The sequence below is a fragment of the Lissotriton helveticus genome, chromosome 12, assembly GCF_964261635.1.
Source record: "Lissotriton helveticus chromosome 12, aLisHel1.1, whole genome shotgun sequence".
NCBI lineage: Eukaryota > Metazoa > Chordata > Amphibia > Caudata > Salamandridae > Lissotriton > Lissotriton helveticus.
The window spans coordinates 235,462,897-235,487,482 of NC_136073.1; the positions used below are offsets into that span (position 1 = coordinate 235,462,897).

The 24,586-nt window shown below is 42.2% G+C and overlaps 1 protein-coding gene across 2 annotated transcripts in view; it reads right to left on the reverse strand.

The window, feature by feature from the left end:
* Window positions 1-12,962: 12,962 nt before the first annotated feature.
* Window positions 12,963-24,586, reverse strand: part of APRT (adenine phosphoribosyltransferase) — a 39,703-nt gene continuing 28,079 nt past the window's right edge. For both annotated transcript variants that reach the window (XM_078671379.1, XM_078671380.1), the window contains exons 4-6: window positions 23,076-23,209; window positions 16,895-16,973; window positions 12,963-13,745 (exon numbers count right to left, since the gene is read on the reverse strand). In XM_078671379.1, coding sequence (XP_078527505.1) covers window positions 13,603-13,745; window positions 16,895-16,973; window positions 23,076-23,209 — 356 coding nt within the window. In that variant the 3' untranslated portion in view covers window positions 12,963-13,602. The remainder of the gene's footprint in view (window positions 13,746-16,894; window positions 16,974-23,075; window positions 23,210-24,586) is intronic.

Below are 24,586 nucleotides of genomic sequence, written 5' to 3' on the forward strand. Positions count from 1 at the left end.
GGCCAGCCCTGCACTGCACGAGTCTAAATGACACGCCCGACTGCCCCACCAAATATCTATTAATGAAATGCAACGGCGTTTCCTGCTATTTCGGACTAATAACACTGCCAATTGTGTGGACATATGCTTTTCGAATCCTTGGATCCCCTAAAAGGCTGCTTTTTAGTCCTCTTTTTCTTAACGTTGTGCGTAAGTCTTCATAGTCTCTTATTTTAAACTGATTCTCAGCAGCCACCCCACTTTACTTTGCTTGTGAATCATACAGAGTGGTTACGGTAATGGGACTATGTATGAAAAGCAAATAGTTTGAGGAACCGGATGCTAAGAGCTGTACCTGCTCCTATTCACCAGGCTTAGCTAGTTTATGAATTAATTTCCTGAAATCATACTAGAACGGCTCCTTTTTATAATTTTTTTAGGGAAAATACTGTAGGTGAAAATGCTCGGCACCTTAGACGAGATGACCTGGAGGTAGGTGACATTGCTTAGTAAAGGATTTCAGTTTCTTTTATTTACTTTATTCTCCTACTTTCACTCTATTGCCTACTAGTAGATTGAGAGTAAAAGAGTAGCATGTCTATTTTCATGCTTTTCCTTTTCCCTTTTTTATTCCTGTTTTTATTGCGCTTCGGTCAGCAAACGTTGAAATGTGCCATATTCCCGTTCTGTGGTACTGTCTGCGTACTTAAGTTAAGTATAAGTTAAACATACTTAGTCATTTATTGTGTGTTCTGGCTGCCGTATTTATGTAATTTATTCTTGTCTATCATAGACTTTGGTTTTGACAATCTATTTCTAATTGCTACCAGTTTACCTTCTTCCTGCCTCAAAATCCCCCAACACACTTGCACACACTCTCTCTCTCACTCACTTGTTTGAGAAAGATCTTAAGCAGGGCTTTAAGTCGGATGGGAAAACTGGGGGGGTTGGAGTCTCCCATAGGGGCGTGGCTGTTATAATTAATGACGTGGCTTAAAACACTTGCACTAAAAATCTGTGCAGTGTGCTGGCCAGCTGGTATTTTGCTGCTTCTGTCTATTCATCCAGCTATCTAACACAATAAGTAACATTACACGTAGCTAATTAGCAACACCTATTACTTCGTTGTATAGAATATTAAAAATGGCTCCGCTCTTGTAGGCGAGGTTGTGGCGTAGGGCTGCAGGTTCGAGCTTGGCATCCGCTCAACATCCTGTCATTCAAAAAAATGAAAACGTCCTTGTGTAGTGTAACTTTTGCTCATGTTTGCGTTATTAAAAACTGAAAATGAGTCACTTTAAAGTTACTTCAAAAGCAGTGACAGGTGCTACTATTGCTGAATAACGTTTTTTTTGTTTTACCCCCACCTCGAGGGTAAAAATGGAGAGCCCGATAGCGATAGGGATCCGTTTCGGCAACTGCTTTTAAGAACTGTTGGTGCTGAGCACAGACAAGACCCCGCCTACTTAAAGCCCTGATCGTATGGTTGCCCAGTTCAAGATTACCAATTTTTGTTTTGAAAATCCGTTTCGGCAACTGCTTTTAAGAACTGTTGGTGCTGAGCACCGACAAGACCCTGCCTACTTAAAGCCCAGATCGTATGGTTGCCCAGTCCAATGTTCACTGTTAACACTTACAAGATTACCAATTTTTGTTTTGAAAGGGGGGGTAATGTAGAGCAGTGTTAGGGAAGGGTGCACTTACTCTTTGAGATGATTATGTGCCATATTTTAAACACCTACTGATGGCCTCATGAAAGTAAAGAAGCTTTTTCCAATAACCAATCCTAAATAGTCTTTCTACAGCAACCTACTGGCTCTCCCTCACTAGGGTCTTCACGTTCTTTTATATAGCCAGAAACTAATTATGGGGCTGATTGGTAAGACTGGACATCCAAGTTCAGCATTATACCAAATTTACGAGAGATATACCGGCATTTGCGAGAAATTAAGCTATTGGCATTGTAAATGACAATGCCATTTATTTATCTATTTTCAAAACCAACACATAAATAAAAAATTTTGTCATTTACAATGCCAATAGCTCTAACTTTTGCAAAGGCGAGACCGTTGCATTGTAAATGCTTGTTATTTCTTAGCAGTTGTAATCTTTTTTAATTTGGTGTTTTGTAATGCATTGCATTTTTGGTCCCCCTGGAAATTGCTCTAGTACGGAGATGCTTAGTGTGTTTTTTTCGTTTTAACGTACCCTGATAAATTCTGGTTTTAATCACATCAAATTAATTTGTATTTAACATACTATAATGCGTTTTTTACGGACTTCTGCACATTGTTTGTCTTTTATTTTTTCAGTCTTGTTATTATGTACTTTCAATGTTTTAAAAAAAACTGAAATAAAGTTGTACTTGACTTGAGTCGTCCAAGGTGTGGAAGCCATGAAATAAATAAAAATAAAAAATGTGAAGGAACCTGTTACCTGGGTTATATGCCTCTTTACGATGTCCTGAGAGTTGGTTATATTTAAAATCTGTCTTTCCAGCAAAGAATACCTCAGGCAGTGAATAATTCCAGAAACCGTATTTGAAGAGTGGGCAGGTGAAGCTGTAGCGCCCATTTTGGATTTACTTATCCTAGTACCTCCAGTTGATCTCTCCAGGGAAGGAAAGTAATTCAGGATGCTTCGGTTTTTGCTGTGTAAATCACTTTGGTTATTTGTCCATGTCTGCTCCTTAAAATCTACCCGGATTTTCAGCTGTCAAGATCTTATGAATGACCTTTCAACTGCCAAGTTCCTTTTTTTAATATACACATCTGAGGGAGGAAAACAGAATATAACCATGTAGCAATTATAAGTCCAAAGCAAATGCTATATTGAGCTCGAAGTTCTTCTCGGGGGTAGCCCCTCTTCCAGGAATGCTTTTTAAGTAAATAAACCCCAAACATGCAACCAACTAACTGAAATGCATAAACGAATGTGCGCTACGAAATTAACTCCCGTCTGCCCAGAGTAGTAGACACAGTAATATAGGCCGACTAGAAGGCTGGCTGGAAGGGCAAAGTTAGGCAAGCGCAGGCTGAAGGTCCACCACGTACAGGGCACAAACACTCCCAATACTCCTAAATCAGGGGTCTACAACCTTGTCAGTAACAAGAGCTACTTATGTTTACTGAAAATCACCTTAACCCTTTGGCCGCAGAGGTAATTCCGCCGCGGCGCTAGGGGGAGGGTGGGGGGGGGGGCGCGGCGCCACCATGCTCATGACGGAATCACTCCGTCACAAGCCGCTGTGCTTGTGACGGAATGGTTCCGTCATGTCCCCGCCCGCTCAATAGAACGCGCCGCGCAGGCGCGAAATCAGCACCGCGCAGGCGCGGCGGCCAGGCTGTGACGGAACCATTCCATCACCAGCACAGCCCCACCGTGGCTCGTGACGGAATGGTTCCGTCACGAGCGTACAAGGGGTTAAGCTACTACTACCAGTGGTTTTCACATCAAACAAGATAATATTAGTGACTGCCTTATGTAAGAGGCCTGGGTGGAGTTCCGCTATGCAGAACTCCGTGAAGTGACAAAAAAAAACTAGCCCCGCTATTGCGTTAGGTCGTGCTGATTTTTAGCGTCAGGGGTTTGTCCCAAGCTGGAAAATCAGTACAAACTGCATCATGCACAGCCCAAGAGGATGCTGCTTCTTTCTGCCGCTCAGTGTTTTCCTACGGCACAGCAAGTCTTGCTACAGTGAAAGTAGCTTTTGATGCTCTTTGATTGTAACAAGTTAGTTTAACATTAATATTCCTTCAGGTTCTACTTTAAAAAAACATGCACACTGCCTTATGGTCAATAAGGCATTCATAGAGGTGACAAATATTTAAAAGAAAAATACTGAGCTGTCAAAAGAGGTTTATAACTACAACAACCAGACTACAAGTGGTAGACTTGCAATCATGTTTGCACTGTAACTGTAGGGGGGCACAATGATGCTGTAGTCCAGTAGTGACATTTAATTTACAGACCATGGATACACCATATACTAGGGACTTATTCATAAGTTAAATGTACCAGTGTAGTGCCAGAGGCACAGCTATATATTGGGACTACTTGATGACCTTAGATTACCATTGTTTTAATTGACTTTTGGTGTTTTAATTTATTCTAGCTTAAATGTGCGACATCATTTTTTCTGCATGTGCATTTTGCCATGAGATTCCATTTCGTGTCTCCTGGTAGCTTCAGAGTGGGAGGGTTTCAAGGAGTAAGCCTTAGCCTTGCCAGGAAAAGAGCGTGTGGGATGTGCGCTTGAAAGCATGAGAGTGGGACAGAGAAGTATATACCACACATTTCTTGGAGTGTAGTGCTATATGCAGTGGTACTCAAATGTGCATTATGTTGTACATTGGGAAAGTAAGTGTGATACTATAGGCAGTGGTGCACAAATGTGCATTATGTTGTACATTGGGATGTTTTATGAAGTTTTTACTATTGGCTTTGACATGCCCTCATTAATTCTGACACTTGAGCTCTGCAAACACAAGCAGACCCCCCCCCCCCCAGATTACTCATGTTATTTAGGTTATTCATGTTCAAGATTATTTCCTATACTTGTGGGTATGTTTCCTACTTTCGCAAGCTTTACTAAGATAAGGGGCTGGAACCTGTGGGAGCACAGAGTATGTGTGAACTCCTTTGCCTTTGGAATTCTTGTGGGAGATTGGCCAACTGCAGTAAGTTTCCTTGGCACAGAAGAGGTCTTCTCAGAAACTTCTAGTGCATTGAGATTATAAAACTGGGGTTTCTTGACTTGGAAAGTGGGATTTTGTTTTGACCTGAGGGATGGACACATCTACTGAGTATGGCAAATCCCGGCTTGATGAGTCACTTGACCCCAGGGCTGTGAATCCCCCATTTCCCTGATTATTGGCATTGTGATGTGTTACTATTGCTTGCACATATACATCTCTCTATATACATTTGCAAATTGTTTCATGTAACATCTGGGAAAGCCTTTCTGTTCGTGTTGCACAAATAAAACCCCCACGCTTTATTCTGAAAACTGTCTTTTGATGTGCCTCACTTTGAGAGAGTGAAACCCCTTTTCAGGGGTTTTCTCGCTTCGCCATGTGTGCCCCTCCATGGGGGAGTGCTGTATTGCTTAAATTTGGGAGTGCGAAGCAAGAGACTCAGTTATGGATATGCTGATTTCACCTTATTGAAAGGAGGAATCACAGGTACTTTTTCAATGGTTATTTGCTGTAAAGTGCCAGAGTTCTACAACCAACAAAAAATATAGGGACACAAAAAGGCAGAAAATCTGGGAGGCCTTGAAGAAAGGGCAAATTGTTTACAATTACTTTAATGGGTTGACTTATTTATAGAGAAAATCCGATTTTTGCTTTAACAATGATATTTTTTATAATTAAACTGTGGGCTCTTATAAAGGAGGGTGTGCAAGTCTGAGTAGGTTTGCACAACATGCATTCAGGTTAGTAAGCAGTACATTGGTCTTGCTTTAGATAACTGGTAAACAATAAATGGTGCTTTTTTTGTGTGCATCAAGGCACCGAGGTCTATATGGTTAAACATTTCTACAATGGCCTTGCTAACCTCTTCAAGTGCAAGCTCTATACGTCTGCAAAAGTTCCCCAAAATGACAAAGACCCTGCATTTTTAACCAACAGATGACATTTTGTTTTTGGGGGGGGGTTAAAAAAAACCATAATGGTTGAAAATGGTATGAGTGATCTGTCCGGATTAGAGGAAAGTTTTCAGACACAAAACAAAGGCAGTCTGACATACAAACCAAATCTAGTGTGTGACATTGCTCCTGTGCAACTGTTCGTTCAGGATGGGATATAATGTTTCAACAGATAGTAGGGGCTGTCGACATCATTGGAATAGGACATCAGCTGAGGTAAATGGCTCGCCTCAGATTGTAGCAACAAGAAAATGGCCTGTCAAGAGGGTTGTTGACTAAACCAACAGGTTCATACTGAATTCAGCCACGCCAGTGAGCAAGCTATCAACAGCGGGTAGTCCTATCTAGTAAGACCTTCAGAGCAGAGGGTGATTTTGTTGTCAATTAGTAGAAAAAAGGTGTCAAAGTAAGCCTATAAACCAGAGAAGCGTTTATCTTTTCCAGGGTGTCTTCATTTGCTTGCAGGGGTTGAGGTGCAATAAAGGTGTGGTGTGGGGGACTTTAATAATAAGTGCCATGGGGGCAGGGGCAGTTAGTGAGGAGAGGGAGTAAAAGAGGGGGCTAAAAAGAACAAAATTGTCTGCATTTTGATGTTTTTACCTTCAGTTAACAACATACAAAATAACACCCTGTAAATGAAAATCGATGGGAAATGTACTTTCAGGCTATAAAACTTCACTTGGTTAATGTGAGATCTGCAGATGAAAGTATGTGACCAGGGTCACAGAATTAAATACTGATTGTTGCAGTGAGGAATAGGGGCTTGTTAACAGCTCAGGGCCCCCATTTCCTGCTGGGAATCATGAAGCGCAATGCCTCTCGCAAGAATCTCAATACATTTTGGGATTTTGCCTTGGAAATCGCAACTTGTTCCTAACACACAATCATGGCTCTTCGAACTTCGCAGGGCACTAGTCACAGAACACACAAGGCAGGTGTCTATTGCATCACGAACACCTGCACAGGTCAACACCATGCAATGGCAAGACTACATGACATCTGTAGAGGCTAAGTTGTCCACAGCCCACCCAACTTCATCATAGGTCCTCCCCCCACGCCCCCTTCTTGACGAACACTTCTGCTAGACCATACTCTTATACACATGCAAGCACAACACATCCCTATAGCACGTATGGCTATGCCCGGAGAGTGTTCCGAGCTGGACTGTGATTGTGGTCGGGTGTGGTTCCCCTGCTACCTTATCCCCTCCTCCCCCTACATCCACCCATGTACATATGAGTTTGCATACCCCAACTCACCAGTGGCCAAAATTAAGCACGAGCTGGACAGACGAGATCGAACGTCTTTGTATAGCTAGCAGTTTAGCTGTTATGTATTGTAATTGAAAATTTGCATTTCTTTTTATTTTCCTGCAATATTAAAGGCGTATAATGTTATCACTGCATTAGGATCATTGTATGTCATACCGGACACCCTGCCTACGCTAATCAAGCAATTGTTATTGCAATGCTACGCATAAGATTACTGCCACAAGAAAATCCCTTGTATAACTTGTTGAAAATCAATAAAGAATATTTTTTTTTAAAGAAATACAGACTTGTTTATTTATAGTGCTACAGGATGCGAGCCTGTGACAAAAAGCAATGTGAACATACCTTTATTTTAAAATTGCATTACACAGTATGAAATATGCTGCTGCAAAATGTAGTGATTAACAAGTAATTTAAAAATAAACATAGGAACTTAAAAAATAACTTACAAAATAAGTTATCACACTGTATCTAGTGCAAATATTTTTGTAAGTGTCCATTAAAAGGACATATGCCAGAACTCCACTGACATCACCTTTAGATTATCTCTCAAAAAGAATAAATATTTGCCACTATGAAGCTTCAAGTGATTCCATCAATTAAAATTAATACTGGCTCCAAAGTAGTCTTTATATTTGGTGCATGCATTTACATTTCTTTCAGGTAGCAAGCGCCCGATGGAAAGGGATATTTCTTTTTAGCTCTCTGCTTCACAGCACAGGAACCCCCCCCCTCCCCTTCTCTACAATAACAAGCATTTGCAATGCAATAGGTCTCACATTTGCTAGAGTTTGAGCTATTGGCACTGTAAATTATATTGTTTTTTACTTATATTTTTTATTTGGAGTAGAGTGGATGTATGTTGTATGGAGTGGAATTTGTGTTTTGGATTGGAATTGTTAGTTGTGAAATAGTGTGGGGTTGAATTGTGTGGTGTGTAGTGTATTTATGTAATGGAATTATGTGGTATGGTGAATAGATCGGGGTAGAGCTGTATAAATCAGATAGCAAGTAAGATTGAGAGGAATAGGTCGTTTGTGTATGAAGTGGGGAATGAAGACTAGATAGAGTAGTAGAATGAGTGTGTTAGAGAGAATGAATGGGAGAGAAGGTTATAGACACATAAAGAAGCTGCATTTGTGTACACACCGAAAGAAGTGGAGGAGTGTGTGTTTCGGTCTGGATTTTTTTTAAAAGCTATGGTAAAGAAACGGTGCTGTAAGACCTTAAGTGAACCAATATGAGAAATGTTGGTTGAGGGTATGCTTGTGCAATGGAATTATGTGGATAGTAATTATGTGGTATTAACTGGAGTGGACTGATGTGGTATTGTGTGTTGTGAAGTGTCATGTATTGAGTGGAATTAAGTGACGTGGTATTGAATTATGTGACATGATGTGGAATTCTGTGATTTCGATTAGATGTATGCAGTGCGTCGTGGAATTATGTGTTGTGGAGTGAAATTGTGTGCTGTGTTGTGGAGTGAAATTGTGTGCTGTGGAATTGAATTATGTGGAGTTGAATTGTGTTGCATAGAATTGTGTGGGACTGAGTTAAATTATGTTGAGTAGAATTATGTGGCATAGTGTGGAGTGTTGCTGTGTGCCATTGAGTAGATTTATGTGCGGTGTGATTATGTGCTACAGAGTGGAGTGTAATTTTGTTGTGTGGTATGGAACTGTGTGGCATTAAATTGTGTGGTGTAGCATTGTGGAGTGTAAATATGGGGCGCTGCTGAGTTGAATTTTGTGGAGTGTAGTTATGTGTTTTGGAGCCAAGTGGATATATGTGGAGTGTAATTATGTATTAATGTCTAATGAGCAGTGCAACTATGTATGTGCCTTGGCTCCCTGAGGACAAATGGGTTCTGCATCACCACCTTGCGTAGCAGCATAATGCGGTGTTGTGTTAAAAAGCAAATTTCTTTTTTTTTTGGGTGGAGCCGGGGTGCAGTATCCCTCTACTGCTGCGCACACACACACACCCAGAGTGCAGCGGGTAATTAGTATATCATTAACAATTAGGCTAAACACAAGTAAAGTAGGTTTTGTTGCTTTAAATAACATCAGCTTAGTAACGTGGTGTAGAATATTTGTACAAAATAAAGTGTTCAACATTTTGGACACGAGTACATCCTATATATTTGTTTTAGCATTTATGTCTAATACTGCAAGGCAGATTGCGATGTATGAGGTGTTTTGATGTAACCCTTGAGAGGCAGATCGATAAATATATTTGTGGTACCATTAATCCATATACCTATTTGTAGGCAAAGGCATATTCCCAAATTGAAATTATTAAACATTCCCATATAGTACAGCTAGCCAATGAAAGCCATGAGAGCTAGAAATAAATAGTGGGCAAGAAGTTGATGAGTTTCGGAAAGAATCAATTAAAAAAAACTGCAGGTATGGCGCATGGTCAGCCAGCTATTAGAAAGGTGCACTAACAATGGTAGGGCTGGTGCCCGAGTCAGTCACGTCTGGCCTCTGGGATTGAAAGGCAAATTGCACAGGGGAAGAGTTAGACTCATTGCACGTCCCTTTGAAATGCGTGTGCCTGACAAGCGTCAGTCCGAGCTACTGAACGGCATTTGAGGGGGGGTTGGGGGGGGAAGTCAGTCTTGTAACTGGCGTATGGCAGTAAAAGGCAGCTGGGGCCTGGGGGAGAGCCTTTGTGAGGCAGGCTGTGCAGAGAAGAGCCAACAGAGCTACGACCTGGGCCATCAAGGTGAGGGAAGATCATCAGTAAAGCCACGATCAGAGAATACAATGCGCCATACACGCATGAGGCGCCTGTACACTGTAAGCCTACTAGGGAGCGGAATAATCCCCATCGTGCCAACCCAATGTGTCCCAAGAACAATTAAACAAAAAGAGAAGGGGCGATTGAGTTGGGCAGAAGGCCCAAGGCAATACCGCCGGCTTAAGAGGTCTGAGGGCGCAGAGAATGCGGAACTGCAGCAACGCCGCACATGTTTCCCTGCCCCAATATCAAGCATCTGTGCCGAGAGAGGAGTCTCCCGGCTTGAAGAAGTGCTGTAGGCCGGCGAGAGATGTATTATCGTGTGAGCCTGCTGCCGCAGTTGGATATAGCATCCCTGCAGGTGTGAGATGCACAGCCAGACACCTCTTTGTGTGCTACCCCTCCTGAACTTCTCCCTGTAGCGCCCATGAGAGGCAACATGCCCGCAGCATCAGGGAGACTGCTGTGGCCTGAGTAGAGTGGTGGCTGTAGCACCACTTAGTGGTCGCCCGCTTGAACCGCATCCCGGTATGTGTCTTGTGCGAAGTGCCCTGACAGGGGCTAACATATTTGGATAAAGACGTTCACACCCTGAAGAACACAGGGAGGGAGCGAGCAAGAGGGAAAGCGAAAGCGTGCCATGTGCGCGCTGTGCTAACGCTGCAAGCCGTATGCGTGCACATCTCTTGTACACTCGTGCACATCTCCTGTCCCTCTTCCGCTGAAAAATCAACAGCAATAGATCTCGTCAAGGCGAGCAGCGCATGCGCTGCATTGCTAGGCGAGACCTGAAAAAGAGTGTGGGGAACGGGGCATTTTCCTTGCTAGCATCAGGGCCCAGGCGACCCTTGCTGCACACAGAGCAGGGCCCAAGAGGAGGAAGGCAGTGCTAGATGTGTGTGTGTGTTTTTCCCACAAAGCAAAAGAAAGCCTGCTTTGGGCATCAGGTCTAGGAGAGATGTCCCAGTCGAATGAACAGAATAGACTTCTTGCTTTACAGATCTGTAGGCACTTTGGTGCTGCGGAATTATGACTGTTCTACTATATTTCCTTTCTTGCATTAGAGGACCAGTGCATACTTGCTGTTCTAGTGTTTGTTTGGGACTCTGGAACAATGGCCCATGGGGGGAAAAATGTAATCAGAGGTGACACCTTTGTTTGGGCATCAGAGAGATGGGAGAGGGCTGACCTGAGATAGAAGTCCATGTTGTCAACAATGGGCAGAGGAGACAGCCTGCTTCAGAAGTCAGTAGCTATCACTAGGGAAGCATGTGCAATAGCACTGGGGCCCAGTGGTCTGAGGGGCCACTGCATCACAATTATGAATGGCTTACTTTAATAACCTGGCACGGAGGCGTATTTCCCTTGCTATCATTAGGGCATAGGGCACCCTTGCCCCAAAAGCAGGGGGAAGGGGGGGACGCATGCAGCAGCTCATTTTTTTTCGAAAATAGACAGACAGCATGTTTCAAAAATGAGGTAATGGTTTGGCATGGTGGGGAAGGGGTGAAAGAAGAACAGGAGATGGCCTGCTTCTCAGGGTCAAATCTATCATCAGGGCAGCAGGTGTAGTTGCATTGAGGCCCAGGAGTGCAAGGGACTCACAACACCCCAATTATGGCGAGTAATTATTTCAGTCAATTCTGTTTGATGCATTTGCGCTTCGATAAGTGTCACATTAAAAGCATACTTGAAATTCTCATAATTCCGACCCCCTGCGATCAACCATCGCTCCCTCCCATAAAATGTAGGTGTGTGGGGGGAGTGGGGGAGGCAACTTCAAAATATTTTGCTCAAGGGAGACAGAGTGCAATAAAAAAAAGGTTCGAAGACCTCTACTGTAGAGATATCTGAAACCAGATTGGGCAGTATCAAGAGGCCTACATACCAAAATAAGGCTCAAAAGAGTAACTTAACTGAATAGGATATCTGAAACTACCTGTTGCAGACAAGCTTGATTTCAGCATCTTCTAAGGCAGTGATATCCACGCCTCCTCCCTTATTCATGGAACACATTTGAAAGATATTATATAACCTGCTGGCACCTTGGATAACAGCTCTCTCTCTGCAAAGCCATGACCTAGAAAGGCAAAGAATAAAGTCCAATATACCTTTCAGGGTATTAAGATTATGAAAGCAGTTTAAAACAGTTACAATGTTCCTAATGGTTTTAATATTACTCAACTGTTTACTTTGAACTCTCAATGGTTCTGCCTGTTTCCCGGTTATCTTTCCTTGTATGGCATGTTATCTCCAGAAAGAATACACTCATCTGGACTGAGCTTACCCTGTTCGCTGGTGATCCTTTGTGGCGGATTATTTTAACCACACCCATAACCGGGGGAACCTCATATTACTTACATGTTGGGAGGGTGTGGACAGAAGCAGTAAATGAGCCAGCTCACCGTACCTCAAGGGTATGGCTCAATGAAGAAGTTTTAGTTTGGGTGCTCACTTTTAAGTTGTTCTCTCATATCCTTCCCCGTATTTCGGTTACTCATTTTGACATAGGCCCTCTCTCTGCCCCACAACCTGCTGAATGACACTAAGACCCAGCCAACCCCCAATCACTTTCTTCCTCAGGTCATAACTCTTCTATTAGGAACTGGTCTAGATGTCCGATTATTGTGCAGGACAGGGCGAAGTAGTGGCTCATGCATGGGTAAGTGGTCAACCAGACGTGGAGACCAACAAGAATGACTTTGAGGAGGTGGTGGTGGTGGTGGTTGGGGCGGGAAGCAAAATGCGGATTGGGTTAGTGGCTCTGGGAAGGGTTCCAAGATAAGATGGCTTCTCTGGGCAGGCTGGGGCACTGCAATAGTGTGGGAGTTCAAAGGGAGTGTTCAGAATGAGCTGAAATTCTCACATCAAGCTTGGGGCCTTGCTAGTGGGGTTTCTGGTTGGGCAGCCCAAGAGTATAACCACACAGATGAGAAAGATAGGAAACATTTGCTAAGTCTATACAGGTAATTCATGCAGGCGGTTAAGTTGCCGGGTTCATCTTTGACCGACAGCCCAGCTACAGCTACCTGAGGCAAGGCATCAGAGTTTTGGGACAAATCTACTGAAATAAATTGGTCCAGGTCCAAATCTTTAGTACACTGCATTTGCACTCCACAATCAGAGTTATAAAACATCATTTTACCCACATGTGGTTTTAAGAAACACTCAAATTAAGCCTGCAACATATCACCACACTTCTCCTTCCACACTGATATCCTTCATTTCTCCTTTCACACAGACATAACTAGAAACTGGGCCCCACCAACTATGCAGAACTGAAAAAAGGAAACATCTTAAATGGGATTAGAAAAAAGTATTTCTAAAAAGGCCATTTTATTTAGGAAGAACACGTGATTTAAGACTATACAATGCTAGCTAGCGTAAGAGTAGCAAATCTGCTCATACTTTTTTGTTGGTTGTGTCCATACACTTCCCGTTCAGGAAAGCGCAAGAAGTGTCCACATTGGTTTAATACAGATTGAACCTGTAATCGGAGAAGTATAGGACATTCTCTTGGAAGAAAACTATGCTTCTGCAAATAAAGGATATGAAAACACAGGCGCTTACGCTGTCACTTGTTTCTAATCACTTGTGAGCAGTGCCCATGTGATCCAGGGCTTCCTTTTTTCTAGAGCTGCGATAGGTTTGCATGCACATGTGGAATTGCTATACAAGGAAACATTCAGATTTATTTATAGCCCTTAATTATAGAGAAAGCCAGCGCTCCCTATTCGTGTCAGATAAGGGAACTGAGGCACAGGGAGATGAAATAATCTGCCAAGGAACTTACAATTTGATTAAGTGGTGAATCAGAGATTAGGAGTATGGATTCATGCTTACAGAGGTCAAGAGCGAATCCTCTAGGACCACAACTCCATACCCAATGAAGCAGCAACACCCTTGGTGTGAGTACACAAAAACCAAAAGGCGAATGACTCGATCCAGAAGATGGCCCTAATCATACTGCAGCAAGGAATAAAGTGGGACAGATTTCAGTTTCTCTGCCCCCCGGAGGCTCGTCAACTCTATCAGAACCAAGCACTCCAGAATTTCAGCCCCTCGTTTCTTCATGAGCTGACAAGCTGCCCACAGGGTACCTACAAAGAAACAGAAACTTTAATACGTGGGGGGCAAGAAGACAAAATATAAACAGAGCATGGGCACTTTCCTTTAGAGGAGAGAGGAAAAGCTTCATATAAACAAACCATGGAAAGCAGAAAGCGCAGCTATGATCACTCCAAAGTGCATTTCTAACTCATCGGAGTAAACGAGGCGAATGAGACAAACTGAAATCAGGCTTGGATCACAAACCTCACCTTTTTTCCAACAGCTGAGCATGGCTGGCCAACTACCACATTGGCTCTCTTGTAGGTATTTTTAGTTATATAGCCCTAGTTGCAAATTATGGGGAGAAGAATTGCGAGACAAGATTGTGGAGTTCAAGCAGTGATTCATATAGCTGAACAACACAATTACATTTCACACATTTACAATTGCAATTCAAACATACATTTTTAGAAAGGGGGGGTTCTGATTTACCTAGAACCACACAATCCAAGGCTAAAGGTTCCAAACATCAGTGGCTTAACAACTAGACCTGGGCGCCTCTTCTAGTTCTCTTCATCTCCGATGAAATGTGCGACGGAAGAAAACTACACACTTGTTCAAGATTGTGGGTACAAGAATGGGTGGTGCCAAAGAAAGCAGTGGAGTGGCACATAACACTATCAAATTCAGCATTTCCTAGATGTGGTCGGATGTAGGTATACAGAGGTAATTAGGAAACACAAAAACTGTTAGGCAGGGTCCAGGAAAACCAGAGTGACCCAATAGGTAAATATTGGCATTTCTCAGATTCTTAATACCTTGGGCCGTGGGGGGAAATACAACACTATCAAACTCACAAATAAGTATGGAATCTCAACAGAAAATCATCTGGTATATTATGTGGTGTGACTTCCTGATCACGACTGTCACCTCATAGGCTAAAAACGAAGCGATTTTACATTAGAATACGATTTTGATCTTTAAGAAATCTGCCTTCTGCGTGGTCACCCCATATTTTTCACTTTTTGCTGGATCCCATATTTTTGCTGGCTTTAAACTCTGGCCCCTTTACCCCTGCTAGCAAGTAGTGAAGTGCTTGTGCCCCCCTTTAAAAGTACCATTTAATTTGTATATTAATTGACATATTTAACTTGCCTACAAGTCCCTAGTATATGGTACAAAGAATACCCTGGGCCTTGATGTTAAATGCCATCAGAGGTGCTGCCATCCTCTGATGGCATTTTACATCAAGGCCCCGGGTATTTTTTGTACCATATACTAGGGACTTGTAGGCAAGTTAAATATGTCAATATTTGGCACCTATTGTGCCATCCACTATAGTGGCAGTGCAAACATGGCTTGAGGCCTGCTCTGTGTATCCCGATTGTAGCACTGTAAAAACTGCAATTCAACCTGTCAAAATAAACCATTTTGACAAGTCAAAACCTCCCTTTTAAATATTAATCAGTCACCAGTACATATGCCTTGTAATCCACAAGGCAGGGTGCATAACATTTAAAAGTACGACATGTAGAAGTTAAATGTTAATGTGTCATTACAGTGACTAGTATTCAAAAGCTATTTTTACCGGTGGCAGGGATTCCAATCCTAATACTGTACCTCAGGAATGCGGCTCGCTTGAAGAATAATTAAACAACTATTTTAAATAATTATTAAAATCCAATTCAATGGTGAAGTTGGATTTTAAATAAATATTAGGCAAAAATAACTTTTAGAAAGTTGCTTGAAGTTCCTGGAGTTTAATTTCCATTTGCTCTGCAGTGCCTCTCAGTCAGTGGTTAGCATTTGTATAGGTGTGAAACACTTCCCAGAAGCTAATAGACCGGCCTGAGTGGACAGAGAGGACTCCTCTGAACCTTACCAAATATGTAACTTGGGTTTCTGGGCATCTGTTTTGACACTACAGTGTTAAGTCCTGCTGTAGTGTCAAATCCTGTTTTTCTGGTTTGCTGGGTTTACATAAAACACTAGCGGTACGCTTTAAAGGTGGATAACAGGATGCCAAGACAATTCTTGTGTATCCACTATCTGGTTGCTGGAGGAGCTGGCCTTTGTCCTACCAGACATTTGTTTTTCCGGGATTAGTGTGGGTACAGCGGCTTCTTTAAACTGGATTTCAGTGTTAGATTATGGAAAACACAAAGATTACCATAGCACACTCCCCACACACCCTCAGTGGTCAAGTTTAGAATGGGTGACAACTTTTGCTATCTTGAAAATGCCCAAAGTGGGTAGGGTTGGCCCTGGGCACTTTTACTCCATTGGTTAGAATGTGCCCAGGAGTAATTTCCCTCACTCGATAGTGCCAGGCATGAATGTGGCACTTCTGGGCAGCCCCTTCAGAACACTTACTGGACCTTCAGAAGAACAGAAGGGGAGTGTACCTGCCGTGTGTGACCCGAGACAAGCCCTGAAGGACTTTATTCTCCCTTTTGTACCCAGGACAAAGAAATGGGCTTCAAGCATCATAATGCTGACCACCTATTCAAGCTACACCGATACAACAAGCTACAAGAGTCCTTTCCCCCCAGCTACCTGACTTGACCAGTGGCAACTGGACCTGGACTAAACACTACTTTTGGCCTCTGCCCAACACCCTGAGAGTCTCTAAAGGCCTCCAGTGAGTTTGGGGGGAGCTTAAGAAGTGTACTACTGTGGTGGAAAGTCAGAGGGTATATTCTTTGACCAAGACAAATTTAGTTGGTGTATCCAACTTGACTTTCATCACAGTCGGCTTAAATTGTGCTAAGCTCCCATTCTACCTCAGCCATTGACTTATTAACAATTTATCCCCCGTGGTGCTTACTACATAAAACTTTAAAAAAAATCCCAACCCCAATTACCCTTATTGGATTTTTATCATTTTGTTTATTATTTTAAGAGTTTTATTATTTAGCATTTTGCCTTTATTGCTGCTTTGGTCCAGCATAAATTCTTTACACATTACCCCAAGTTAAGCCTATTTGCACTATTCCATAGCTACCAAGGTGTTTAGCGTGAATTTAATAACTTTGAGGGCTCATCCTTACAAGGGTTGTGATTATTCCTTAAAGTGGGTAGCCACCCATTCCAAACAGTAATCTAATTTCTTGGTGTGCTTTTACAGATTGCCACCACAGTTGTTTCATGGAATTCATCCACAGCCAGCTTATTCCCAACTAACCAGACCGTTACTTACCCCCAGTGGCAAGCAGGTCATCAATAATAATAACTTTCTGTCCGGCATCTACTGCATCCGTCTGGATTTCTAATTCAGCCTGCAACAATAAAAATTAGGCATTTCAGCACTTAACAGTTTTGCTATTAACCACAAAGTACTTTTTCCAGGAGAGACTTCAACTGAGCCTATAATGTATCAATATGATCTTGAGATTCATTGGTATACTCTCTACCAAAACCAAATTAGATTTACTTCCATCAAGCTAACAAAAAAGATTGGCAAATAAGATGTTTCTTTCCTGTAACAATGGTCTACTGCTTATTACAATTTTAGATTCCCATGCGCAACATCATTCCAGCTGGACTAGAGAGGCATCTTCTCTACATCAATACAGTAGTTTTGGGCATCATAAGCAGATACAGTGTGATTCACGCGGACGTCGACTCGTAGCACACAGAACTTAGACACCACATTTAGACAGCATTTTCCACATCATCATCATGCTCTCGGTCATTGGGAGCATAACGGGTTTACAAAAGTAACCTTGGGATCACCCATCTTCAAGGTGGAGGGTGGGTGCCATGTGACAACAGTCTCAAGCTGCAAACAGATTGTTAAAGTTAAGTAACCTTTTCCTTTAGCACTTTGAAGCTACTCTAGATCCACATGCTGTGCATAGATTGTAAAGAAGTGTTTCACACCTTATGGGGGCAGAAGTGAAGAGTGATAAGTGTCAAACTGATTCTTCAATATTGCCTGCCCATTGTAGCCACTTGCCTTTTCTGATCATCAAAACAATTAAGACAGGAAAGAAGCAGTAGTTTAGAGGCTACAGAGAAGATCAGACAGTTTCACCTTTAAGAGGGTTACCTCGCTTCTATCTGCATTAAATGGGAAACTCGGACTGGTGGCTGAAGTGCAGTGAGAAAACAGAAGATCAAAGCCTGTTTAATCTCCATGTATGAAGGGGTAAATTGTGGAGCGTCAGGTGCAGCACCCTGCCTTGCTGCTGGGAGGGCAAGTTCTCCTAAAGATGAAGCAGAAGTGGAGGGCAGATGCTCAGATCAGCAGTTCAAAGACCAGACCCTCCTGGCTCAATCTGAGCCGGCCAGAATCAGTTGTGATTGGTGCTGCCAGACTTTCTTCTGAAACTGTGGGATCAGCATCAAAGTGGGAAACACAAACAAGAGGCCGGAGCCTCACCGAAGGTGGAACATCTTTCCTAAAAACACATGAGGAGAAACCACCATAGTGCCAAAAATATAATGGACAAGGAGTTTTTTCAAAAGTAGCAAACAGGTCTACCCTGAGCCACCACCAGGTGCAGAACCCACTTGTGACTGGCACAATGTTGCCAGCTGAGATTGTCTGCACCGATATTAAAGTATCCTTCCAGATGACGGACTTTCTGGAAAATCCTGGGAAGAGTCTGCCATCGCCAAGCCTCAAGACAGATGGCACAAGACCCCACTCCGTCCTGCCTGTTGCAGGCCAATGTGACAATAGTGTGGTCTATCAGCACCTGGATTGACCTAGCCTTGTTCGACAGCAGAAAGGCATAGAGAGCCAGTCGAATGGCACCAGTCAGGAGACTTCGGTGGCAAAACTGTTCTATCCTAGACCAACAGCCTCCAATCTCCACATCATCCAGGTGACCTCATCCAGCTGATGGACGACGTAATCATCTCTACTGTAGGCTCTGAAGGTGGAAAGGAAAATGGCCTGCTGCACATTAGACTGGTGCCAGTCATCCACCAATAAAGGTCCCGAGAAGTCCATTGGAAAAGCACATTCTATTAGAAAGACTTCCCCATGGCTGAGCCCCCGGCAGGAGCATTTTCTATTAAGGGGCCCACCTATGCCAGAGGGTGCAAGTCACCAGTAGAATGCATGCTACCTAGACCCAAGCAGCTTCCGAACCGTCAAGGCTGGAACAGGGAAGCTCCCGTCTAAAACACTGGGATTTCCCTGGCTTGTTGCTGGGTGAGAGGGTCTTCAAGACAGCAGTGTCCAGAATGACTCAATAAATGCAACCATCTAATGGGCTAAAGAGATTTGAGCTCATTAATAGAGATCTCCAGCGTACCGAGCAATGATACAGATGTCTGTCGGTGATCTAAAAGAAGGTGCAGCAAGCCTGTCTTCAGCTGCTAGTCATAGAGAAGTTCAATACAAAGAAGACTTACAACCGCTCCTTTCCTGGTCTTGCCTCAAGAATATGGAACGCACTGCCCCCAGAAATTAGGACAAATCCCTCCTCTGCATTCTTCAAAATGAAGTAAGAAAGCTTCTGGTTAATGGTCTCCTCCACTAGGAATACTTAATTACTAGTAATTCTTTATCAATATGCTTGATCATTTACATATAGACTCCTGTGGATCGTCGATCCACCAAGCTGCTGTTTTTTTCTGTATTCATTTGCTGGGTTTGCATTGCCCCCTCACTTCCCTTTATGCATTTTTTACCTTGTACATTTGACCTAACTGCTCTATATACAGCGCTCGGATTCCCAGATGGGTCATGTTGGCGCTTTATAAAACTTCGAAAATAACTAATGGTACAGGGAAATATGATCCCTAGCCTGCATAGGTGTGCCACAGCCACCAACAATGACCTTTGTAAAGACCCCAGAAGCCAACAAGTCTGGTGGTCTTAGTCCCCCATCCTTCAAGGAAAACAGAGTAATAGGAGTACCACTCTAGTCCTCTGCTCACCAAATGGGTGATTGAACTGGTATCAATGTCATCACTTCTTTTGACAGAATCAAGACAAGATTCCCGGATGTCTGAGAGTAAACCGGGGGAACATGAGAGGTGCATCCAGAAATGGAAGGGACTAAACAATTTGGTTATTTCGAAGGGTCCATTATTCAATGTGAAGAAGAGTCACTAAGGCAGACAGCTGACCACCAGTCTCAAGACTGCACTGCAAACTAAAATGTTTTGGCAATGGTGCCTGGCGAGGAGGTAGTCTCTGCCACTTTTCTGTGAACTATTAAGACTGGCCGAAGTTCTGGGAACAATAGGGGTAAAGATGAACAAAGGATTAAGAATGTACTTGAGTAGGCACAATCCATCGCATGGCTCCTAGTCCCTGTTCGCAGTATGCATCCCAGGTCTACTGTGAAATATGCATACTACCATGGACAATGCTTTTCTAGCTGATCTATTTGTAGAAAGAAAAACTAAATTACACTAACTTTTCAATCACAGAGTACAAGGCAATGGTTCACCTACAAACACATAAAAGAATGCTAAATAAAGGTAATTTAGGTTGACCACACACTAAAGACCCAAAATGATGGATCTTGAAATGAAAACCGAAATCTGTGCCTGTTGCCTAGTGCTAGAATCATCAGGGTGAAATTAATTTCCTAAAGAAAGCGCTAACCAGTTTCCAAATGCCTACATGTTGTCTATAGATTGGAGTTCTCGCTTCCTGGTTTTAATGTAAATTTCAGTGGCACGCCTGTGGGGGCGAGGCCTCTACAGCCTCAATAATGGTTCATTCTGGATTTGTCCCACTTCTGATGCTGTGCAACCACCACTGCTTAATTTTCCTCAAAATAATTCTTCCTACCGGCTAATGTTCACTCCTCTATGTCTGAACCTACTTTTTAACTTCGCACTTAAAACCAATGCTTAATCATCATGCACGGTTAGTACAGTTCAGTTGAGAAACATAAATGATGGGGAGAGGAGTTGGCCTAATGGCTTGGGCGGTCGACCTCAAATCTGGGGAACTGGGTTAGAGTCTCGGCAATGAACATTCTGCAATTTTGGGCAAATAATTGAATCTCCCTGTTCCAAACAACAACAAATGTGTCCTCATGTAATGCAACTGGTGCTATGTAAAGCGCTCTGATACCTGATTCGGGTCTGGTTTGCGCTATAGAAAAACTGTAAAATAAAATAACTGATGCATAAAAGACAAATCAACACTAATTTGAAGAAGTCACGCAATAGCTCAATGTCTTGGGCAGGTGGGAGAACAATAGGAAAGAAAGAAAAGAGGCTGCTTAATTGGATGTTCTTAGTGATTACCAGTGGAACAAAAACACTCTTCGAGCACTAACAATGAACATAAAACACTCCATGATAGAATGGTGATCTATAGTTCTCTTCAACAAGTGAAAAAACATTCCCTATTAAGAATTTAAGAAATGCAAAAGTGACAAATGAACAGCCACAGCCTTCAAGTCACCAAGTGCCCCTCACAATCCTGCACAGACTTGCATAGGTGGTTAAAAAAAAAGTAAAGTACACAAAGTGTAATTTAGAAAGTACCCCAAATTAAGAGAAACAAAAAAGACAACTTTCATAACAGTAGATGTTAGAGGTAGGTTGGCAGAATGCACAAGGTTATGAACGAAAAATAACTATACAGAGTTCACTAGACACATATTTCTCAATATTAGATATTTAGGGACTCTGTTTTTCTGTAGGTTTTGAGTGGTCGACTATTAAAAGGTTTATTGAACTCACTGTTTTTGGAAGAAGGTGGTTATAAACTGGAGCATTTTTTGATTGCATTTATAGTTATTCAATTTCCCAAGCGTCTCTATAAGAAATGATATACTGCATAATTGAGAGGGCATACGAGTAAGTCATGACGAGACAGCCTATTATGGCACAGGACCAGCTAAAAATCCATTTGGAAAATAGACATAGCAGGGAAAAGTTGAACACAAGCTCCAGAGTACATAAAAAACTGTCCCTCACGACTGTATGCAAGGAATACAATGGTTTTCTTCTAATGCATATCTATTGTTTGGCTCCATGTAACGAGCGACTCAGTCAGCTTTTGTTTTTCAGCCAAACAATTTTTCATTCGGGGTGTATGTCGCTTTTACCATTAGAACTCAAAATCGCAACTTGTTAAGCACGAATGGCCAAAAATTCAGGGCCGGCTGAAGGTGTTGCACATGGCAGGAGCTGCTTGTCAACTTTGCCAATATCGGAGGTGTACTACACCGAATACTGTGCTGGACCTTCTTTGAGGCACTAAATTGAATTTTTATCCAATGTGTTTCATGGTTTTGTGTGTGCTATATTTCAATACATATAAATAATCGGATAAAAAGTAGTCCCGATTATAAGATAATCATGGAGGAAATGATCACTTACTAAAATAAATACTACATAATATTTTCTAAACTACGGCCTCTTTCTAGATGTGATATTGTAACAAAGATATACCAATGAACAATTGAAAATCAAGAAGGAACATATTTTGAACAATAAAAACATTTGAGGTCAAAACACTTTAAGGACTGAAAACCTATGATCGGTTAACAATGCTTGTCTTGGATCTCTCCCCTATCAGCAATTACCATTTTCATCACAACTAGCCAAGCAAATTAAAAAGGATTTTATGATGCGATTTTATGATATTTTACAGGCATATAACAGTCTTGTTCTTACTCATACAACAGAAAAGACATACAACTGGGGCATTAGGAAAGAGCGTGTCATTTAAGCTCATATTCTGAAGTAAAAACCTCAAATAGTCTGCAAATAACCTTTTGCTTTACTGCAACATTCGTTGCTCTATACCCTGTAAGGTTCTAATTTTACGTAGTTTGCTCAGCTAATTTCTTTATAACAGACATAAATCTAAGTGCTCCCTTCAATGCCTCTGCCTGTTCCAGCTTTGTTAAAGGTTAATCCGCGTCCAGCATTAGCCAGAATGCTCTTTCGAGAATGGCTAGACTAAAAATTAACATAACGTCTGTGCAACAAAAATCAATGTAGTTTTCTTTCCTCCATTTCCAAGTTTTTCTTGTACATGCTGTCCTTTGATATTTTTCTATCATGCCTTCACGAAGAATAGAGTGGGTAAAGGCATCTATTCAGGGTGTGATTCATACCTACATGGGGGTGGTGGTGAGGGTTGGTGTTTTGAACTATATGACCAAGAAAGCAGTGATATAGCAACATACCTGGTGATACGGTGGGTCTGTAAAGTTACATTTAAAATGTTGGTTTCATTCTAATTCACATTCGCAGGGTGGATGTGAGCACACTTGCAACACTGCTTCCAAGTGAGTGTATCACTCTTTTCGATAACATACGCAGCGGACTGTAATACTCTGTGTAACTTGGACATTTGTGTATTTGTTTGAAGGTTGAATAACGCCCCAAGTAGAGAGCACAAGAAAGTACAGAAGTGCACTTAATTAGGATGATCCCAGACGTACCTTTCCATACTCAAGAGAGTAGGACACACTCTCTGTTGGTCCCGGCAGCTTACCCTTTTTTCTTATCAAAACAAACCCAATGCCAAGTCTTTGGGCTAGAACCGGGCCGAACAAGAAACCTCTAGAGTCCAGACCTGCAGAAAATGGAAAAAGGTTAGTAACTGTCAAGTTAGGAAACCCAAGTGCCAGACCAGTATAAAGGGGAGTTTTGCTTCCAGGGGATTAGTTTAGAAGGGAATCCACGCTCCTAGTATAGAAAATGATGAACGCCTTCACTGAATGGGTAAGAGCCCGGTAAAAAGAGAATTGGATAAAAGGGTACACAGCATTAGCAAAAGGGAAAATAGCTCAAATAGATGGATGCACGGTACTAATATAAAAGGAATCTACATTATTAATCCAAAACAATGTGTTTGAATTACAAGTTTTAAAATTTCAGTTACATTTTTTTTTTCTTAATTGTAAAAAGATTATTTCTACTCCAACAACTTAATTTCTTCCATTTTTACTTTTCTCTGGTTCTCGTCTTTCTGCTTACCTTTCCCGTGTTCCATTTGCTCTAGACAGAAACCCTATTCCCTTGTACTCCCACAAACATGCCAACACCGGTCCATTACCATCTGTTCTCTGTTCCCTCACTTCCCCTCCCCTACAAAATTCAATCAAATGGTCTCAAAATAAATGTAACGCAAAGCAATTATTAAAAAAATATCACTAGATACCATTAACAATTTTTACCTTCGGTGGGCATATCCATTACCTGCCTCTGCATATCTAAAGAGGAATCACAATAAAACGAGAATGGCATGCAACCCTATAACACTTCGTTTGCATTAGGTTGGTAACAATCCATTTCGACACCTCTACGCACATATTGCCCCATTTACCTCCCTTGTTCACAGGTGGCTTCCTGCGGTCTTCTCCATTTTTCTGATCCACACAGGCCCTGGCTCCATTGTCCATTTGCCCTCACCATTCTTCACTTAACCAATCGCTTTAGTCACACAATTCCCAGTACAATCATCTAGCAGCATGAACCTGGTGCAGACTCACATGATGCACTGAGATTTAGTTTCTAATTAACTTAAACAGTGCCCGTCCACCTGTGAATCTCTTCTAACAACGACGTAAACAAAATGATGGGGATTGAAAGTATGCGTAGAGTAGCTGTAACTCCAACTTCCACAGCACACTGCAGTCAATAGGGGTCTACTACCCAGAACAACACATGCTTCCTGCCACAGTAATATCGCCTATTCTAGTATAGACCTCTCCCAATACGTATATGGCTATGCTCATCTGTATGAAAAGTTAAACACCACCACGCTCCAAAGACTTGGAAAGCAGCAGAAACAGTCAATAAATGCAGGTTAGGTTGTTTGCATTTATATAGTGGACATTCTGACTTTGGGCCTTGCAATGCTACTGGCAATACTGTGACTTTCCAACTGATTCGGAGATTACCGTCTCTTAAGTCTTCTCTGAATCCATTTGAGAAGAAGCATTATCGG